Source organism: Thunnus thynnus, chromosome 2, assembly GCF_963924715.1.
Source record: "Thunnus thynnus chromosome 2, fThuThy2.1, whole genome shotgun sequence".
In the NCBI taxonomy this organism is placed as follows: domain Eukaryota; kingdom Metazoa; phylum Chordata; class Actinopteri; order Scombriformes; family Scombridae; genus Thunnus; species Thunnus thynnus.
Genome location: NC_089518.1, coordinates 39,861,568 through 39,869,067, shown reverse-complemented (window position 1 = coordinate 39,869,067; position 7,500 = coordinate 39,861,568). Strand labels below are relative to the sequence as shown.

Below are 7,500 nucleotides of genomic sequence, written 5' to 3'. Positions count from 1 at the left end.
TCTACCTAACTATCTATCTAACTATCTATCTAACTATCTACCTAACTATCTATCTAACTATCTACCCAACTATCTACCCAACTATCTACCTAACTATCTACCCAACTATCTACCCAACTATCTACCTAACTATCTATCTAACTATCTACCTAACTATCTATCTAACTATCTATCTAACTATCTACCTAACTATCTATCTAACTATCTACCCAACTATCTACCTAACTATCTATCTAACTATCTACCCAACTAGCTACCTAACTATCTACCCAACTATCTACCTAACTATCTATCTAACTATCTACCTAACTATCTATCTAACTATCTATCTAACTATCTACCTAACTATCTATCTAACTATCTACCTAACTATCTATCTAACTATCTACCCAACTAGCTACCTAACTATCTACCCAACTATCTACCTAACTATCTATCTAACTATCTACCTAACTATCTATCTACCTAATTAGCTACCTAACTATCTACCTAACTATCTACCTAACTATCTATCTAACTATCTACCTAACTATCTATCTAACTATCTATCTAACTATCTATCTACCTAATTAGCTACCTAACTATCTACCCAACTATCTACCTAACTATCTATCTAACTATCTATCTATCTACCTAATTAGCTACCTAACTATCTACCCAACTATCTACCTAACTATCTATCTAACTATCTACCTAACTATCTATCTAACTACCTACCCAACTATCTATCTAACTATCTATCTAACTATCTACCTAACTATCTATCTAACTATCTACCCAACTATCTATCTAACTATCTATCTAACTATCTACCTAACTATCTACCTAACTATCTATCTAACTATCTACCAAACTATCTATCTAACTATCTATCTAACTATCTACCAAACTATCTATCTAACTATCTATCTAACTATCTACCTAACTATCTATCTAACTATCTACCTAACTATCTATCTATCTACCTAACTAGCTACCTAACTATCTATCTAACTATCTACCAAACTATCTATCTAACTATCTATCTAACTATCTACCTAACTATCTACCTAACTATCTACCTAACTATCTATCTAACTATCTACCTAACTATCTATCTATCTACCTAATTAGCTACCTAACTATCTACCCAACTATCTACCTAACTATCTATCTAACTATCTACCTAACTATCTATCTAACTACCTACCCAACTATCTATCTAACTATCTATCTAACTATCTACCTAACTATCTATCTAACTATCTACCCAACTATCTATCTAACTATCTATCTAACTATCTACCTAACTATCTACCTAACTATCTATCTAACTATCTACCAAACTATCTATCTAACTATCTATCTAACTATCTACCAACTATCTACCTAACTATCTATCTAACTATCTACCTAACTATCTACCTAACTATCTATCTATCTACCTAATTAGCTACCTAACTATCTACCCAACTATCTACCTAACTATCTATCTAACTATCTACCTAACTATCTATCTAACTATCTATCTAACTATCTACCTAACTATCTATCTAACTATCTACCTAACTATCTATCTAACTACCTACCCAACTATCTATCTAACTATCTATCTAACTATCTACCTAACTATCTACCTAACTATCTATCTAACTATCTATCTAACTATCTACCTAACTATCTATCTAACTATCTATCTAACTATCTACCTAACTATCTATCTAACTATCTACCTAACTATCTATCTAACTACCTACCCAACTATCTATCTAACTATCTATCTAACTATCTACCTAACTATCTACCTAACTATCTACCTAACTATCTATCTAACTATCTACCTAACTATCTATCTAACTATCTACCTAACTATCTATCTAACTATCTACCTAACTATCTACCTAACTATCTACCTAACTATCTATCTAACTATCTACCTAACTATCTATCTAACTACCTACCCAACTATCTATCTAACTATCTATCTAACTATCTATCTAACTATCTACCAAACTATCTATCTAACTATCTATCTAACTATCTACCTAACTATCTACCTAACTATCTATCTAACTATCTATCTAACTATCTACCTAACTATCTATCTAACTATCTATCTAACTATCTACCTAACTATCTACCTAACTATCTATCTAACTATCTATCTAACTATCTACCAAACTATCTATCTAACTATCTATCTAACTATCTATCTAACTATCTACCTAACTATCTACCTATCTATCTAACTATCTATCTAACTATCTACCTAACTATCTACCTAACTATCTACCAAACTATCTATCTAACTAGCTACCTAACTAGCTACCTAACTATCTACCTAACTATCTACCAAACTATCTACCCAACTATCTATCTAACTATCTATCTAACTATCTACCTAACTATCTATCTAACTATCTATCTAACTAGCTACCTAACTATCTACCTAACTATCTATCTACCTAACTATCTAACTATCTACCTAACTATCTATCTAACTATCTACCTAACTATCTATCTAACTATCTATCTAACTATCTACCCAACTATCTATCTAACTATCTATCTAACTATCTACCTAACTATCTATCTAACTATCTACCTAACTATCTACCTAACTATCTACCAAACTATCTATCTAACTAGCTACCTAACTATCTATCTAACTATCTACCAAACTATCTATCTAACTATCTACCTAACTAGCTACCTAACTATCTACCAAACTATCTATCTAACTAGCTACCTAACTATCTACCTAACTATCTATCTAACTATCTACCAAACTATCTATCTAACTAGCTACCTAACTATCTATCTAACTATCTACCAAACTATCTAACTATCTACCTAACTAGCTACCTAACTATCTATCTAACTATCTACCAAACTATCTATCTAACTAGCTACCTAACTATCTATCTAACTAGCTACCAAACTATCTATCTAACTAGCTACCTAACTATCTATCTAACTAGCTACCTAACTATCTATCTAACTAGCTACCTAACTATCTATCTAACTATCTACCAAACTATCTAACTATCTACCTAACTAGCTACCTAACTATCTACCAAACTATCTATCTAACTATCTACCTAACTATCTATCTAACTAGCTACCTAACTATCTATCTAACTAGCTACCTAACTATCTATCTAACTAGCTACCAAACTATCTATCTAACTAGCTACCTAACTATCTATCTAACTAGCTACCTAACTATCTATCTAACTAGCTACCTAACTATCTATCTAACTATCTACCTAACTATCTATCTAACTAGCTACCTAACTATCTATCTAACTAGCTACCTAACTATCTATCTAACTATCTACCTAACTATCTATCTAACTATCTACCTAACTATCTATCTAACTAGCTACCTAACTATCTATCTAACTATCTACCTAACTATCTACCTAACTAGCTACCAAACTATCTATCTAACTAGCTACCCAACTATCTATCTAACTAGCTACCTAACTATCTATCTAACTAGCTACCAAACTATCTATCTAACTAGCTACCCAATTATCTATCTAACTAGCTACCTAACTATCTATCTAACTAGCTACCTAACTATCTATCTAACTATCTACTAAACTATCTATCTAACTATCTACCAAACTATCTATCTAACTATCTATCTAACTATCTACCTAACTATCTATCTAACTATCTATCTAACTATCTACCTAACTATCTATCTAACTATCTATCTAACTATCTACCTAACTATCTATCTAACTATCATCTAACTATCTATCTAACTATCTACCAAACTATCTACCAAACTATCTATCTAACTATCTATCTAACTAGCTACCCAATTATCTATCTAACTAGCTACCAAACTATCTATCTAACTAGCTACCCAATTATCTATCTAACTAGCTACCTAACTATCTATCTAACTAGCTACCTAACTATCTATCTAACTATCTACTAAACTATCTATCTAACTATCTACCAAACTATCTACTAAACTATCTATCTAACTATCTACCAAACTATCTATCTAACTATCTATCTAACTATCTACCTAACTATCTATCTAACTATCTATCTAACTATCTACCTAACTATCTATCTAACTATCATCTAACTATCTATCTAACTATCTATCTAACTATCTACCTAACTATCTATCTAACTATCTATCTAACTATCTATCTAACTATCATCTAACTATCTATCTAACTATCTATCTAACTATCTACCTAACTATCTATCTAACTATCTATCTAACTATCTACCTAACTATCTATCTAACTATCATCTAACTATCTATCTAACTATCTATCTAACTATCTACCTAACTATCTACCAAACTATCTATCTAACTAGCTACCTAACTAGCTACCTAACTATCTACCAAACTATCTATCTATCTACCAAACTATCTATCTAACTAGCTACCTAACTATCTATCCAACTATCTACCAAACTATCTATCTAACTATCTACCTAACTAGCTACCTAACTATCTACCTAACTATCTATCTAACTATCTACCAAACTATCTATCTAACTAGCTACCTAACTATCTACCTAACTATCTATCTAACTATCTACCAAACTATCTATCTAACTAGCTACCTAAATAGCTACCTAACTATCTACCTAACTATCTATCTAACTATCTACCAAACTATCTATCTAACTATCTACCTAACTAGCTACCTAACTATCTACCAAACTATCTATCTAACTATCTACCTAACTAGCTACCTAAATAGCTACCTAACTATCTACCTAACTATCTATCTAACTATCTACCAAACTATCTATCTAACTATCTACCTAACTAGCTACCTAACTATCTACCAAACTATCTATCTAACTATCTACCTAAATAGCTACCTAACTATCTACCAAACTATCTATCTAACTATCTACCTAACTAGCTACCTAACTATCTACCAAACTATCTACCTAACTATCTATCTAACTATCTACCTAACTATCTATCTAACTATCTATCTAACTATCTACCTAACTATCTACCTAACTATCTACCAAACTATCTATCTAACTAGCTACCTAACTAGCTACCTAACTATCTACCAAACTATCTATCTAACTATCTACCTAACTAGCTACCTAACTATCTACCAAACTATCTACCTAACTATCTATCTAACTATCTATCTAACTATCTACCTAACTATCTATCTAACTATCTACCTAACTATCTACCTAACTATCTACCAAACTATCTATCTAACTAGCTACCTAACTAGCTACCTAACTATCTACCAAACTATCTATCTAACTAGCTACCTAACTATCTACCAAACTATCTATCTATCTACCAAACTATCTATCTAACTAGCTACCTAACTATCTATCTAACTATCTACCAAACTATCTATCTAACTATCTACCTAACTAGCTACCTAACTATCTACCAAACTATCTATCTAACTAGCTACCTAACTATCTACCTAACTATCTATCTAACTATCTACCAAACTATCTATCTAACTAGCTACCTAACTATCTACCTAACTATCTATCTAACTATCTACCAAACTATCTATCTAACTAGCTACCTAACTATCTACCTAACTATCTATCTAACTATCTACCAAACTATCTATCTAACTATCTACCTAAATAGCTACCTAACTATCTACCAAACTATCTATCTAACTAGCTACCTAACTATCTACCTAACTATCTATCTAACTATCTATCTAACTAGCTACCTAACTATCTATCTAACTATCTATCTAACTATCTACCAAACTATCTAACTATCTACCTAACGAGCTACCTAACTATCTACCAAACTATCTATCTAACTATCTACCAAACTATCTATCTAACTAGCTACCTAACTATCTATCTAACTATCTACCTAACTATCTATCTAACTAGCTACCTAACTATCTATCTAACTATCTACCAAACTATCTATCTAACTATCTATCTAACTATCTACCTAACTATCTATCTAACTAGCTACCTAACTATCTATCTAACTAGCTACCTAACTAGCAACCTAACTGTCTACCCAACTAGCTACCTAACTATCTACCTAACTAGTTACCTAACTAGCTACCTAACTAGCTTATGGACTATGGACAGAACCTCAGGTGTCATCCACAGAAAGTGGACGGCAGCTGGAAAGGTGTATAAAGAAGAAATGGAAGAAGAGTACACATGACAGGAGATGCTTAACATGATGGTTAAATATACAGTATTTCTGTATGTCTCATAGCTTTTACATGTATGTAATTATTTGTGATATTCAAAGTTTGGAGGAGGAGACATGATGAGGAGACAGGAGGAGGAGACATGATGAGGAGCCAGGAGGAGGAGACATGATGAGGAGACAGGAGGAGGAGACATGATGAGGAGCCAGGAGGAGGAGACATGATGAGGGGAGGGAGGAGGAGACATGATGAGGAGCCAGGAGGAGGAGACATGATGAGGAGCCAGGAGGAAGAGACATGATGAGGAGCCAGGAGGAGGAGACATGATGAGGGGAGGGAGGAGGAGACATGATGAGGGGAGGGAGGAGGAGACATGATGAGGGGAGGGAGGAGGGAAGAACTGGTGAGAAGAGGACAGAAGTGTAAATGTGGATTTGAGGAGTGACGAAGAGAGAAGAGAGGAGGAGGAGGGAAAGAGGTGTTCTTCTGCTGGCCTGATATTCACTTTTCACTACTTACTTAGTATTGTTGGGGATCCTTGATTTACATTAGAGCAGTCTAGATTATTATGGGATGGATTAGATGTAGCAGATTTGTCAGCTAAACATTCATTCTGTGAACTCCAGCATTGTTTAACAAAAACAGACAACATAATATTTATATATCTACTTCTGCCTGACTGAACAAGCTTTTAAAATATATATTATTGTTGTGTGTTACCATGGAAACATAGATAACCAATAGGAGAGAGCGGCACCTTGAGCAGCACAGTCAGCAGGATGTACGCTGTCATCTCCACTGTCCGCCCGCTGGATTGGTCAGGTTTGAGCCAATCAGCTGTCTCGCTGGGCTCCTTCCAGTACCTGCGCACAACAGGGTTTCCTGCACACACACACACACACACACACACACACACACACACACACACACACAGTATCCAGATATCCTGTTAACTACCAGAAAAACACACACTCGCAGAAACACACACCTTTCTGTTGGGCCAGGCGCTCCAGGCCGTTGAACAGGTGACTGGCAGTAGCATCGTTGGGGTCATGAAGGGTCAGAGCGTAGGTCGCAATCGCACGCACATACACACTCTTCACAGTCGGGGCATGCTGGGAAATGTAGGCTACTGCCGACTTCATACTGTTATCTTGGAACTGAGAGAGAGGAAGGACGAGGGGAGCGAACGAACCGAGAAGAAAGAGTTAAACAACAAACAACATTATAACTTTAAAGGAAAATTATGTATGTGAGGAGGCGAGGATGAGGAGGAAGAGGAGGATGAAGATCAGAGAGGAGGAGGTGAGTTCTCACTTGGAGCTGCAGGAGCCGGTCCCTAATGCTCGTGGCT

General features: G+C 34.4%; 1 protein-coding gene across 2 annotated transcripts in view; it reads right to left on the bottom strand.

Moving 5' to 3' along the window:
• The window catches only part of c5 (complement component 5), a 40,542-nt gene that overhangs the window by 9,988 nt on the left and 23,054 nt on the right, over positions 1 to 7,500 (bottom strand). For both annotated transcript variants that reach the window (XM_067574630.1, XM_067574622.1), the window contains exons 27-29: positions 7,464 to 7,500; positions 7,135 to 7,306; positions 6,904 to 7,028 (exon numbers count right to left, since the gene is read on the bottom strand). The exon at positions 7,464 to 7,500 is cut by the window's right edge and continues 68 nt beyond it. In XM_067574630.1, coding sequence (XP_067430731.1) covers positions 6,904 to 7,028; positions 7,135 to 7,306; positions 7,464 to 7,500 — 334 coding nt within the window. The remainder of the gene's footprint in view (positions 1 to 6,903; positions 7,029 to 7,134; positions 7,307 to 7,463) is intronic.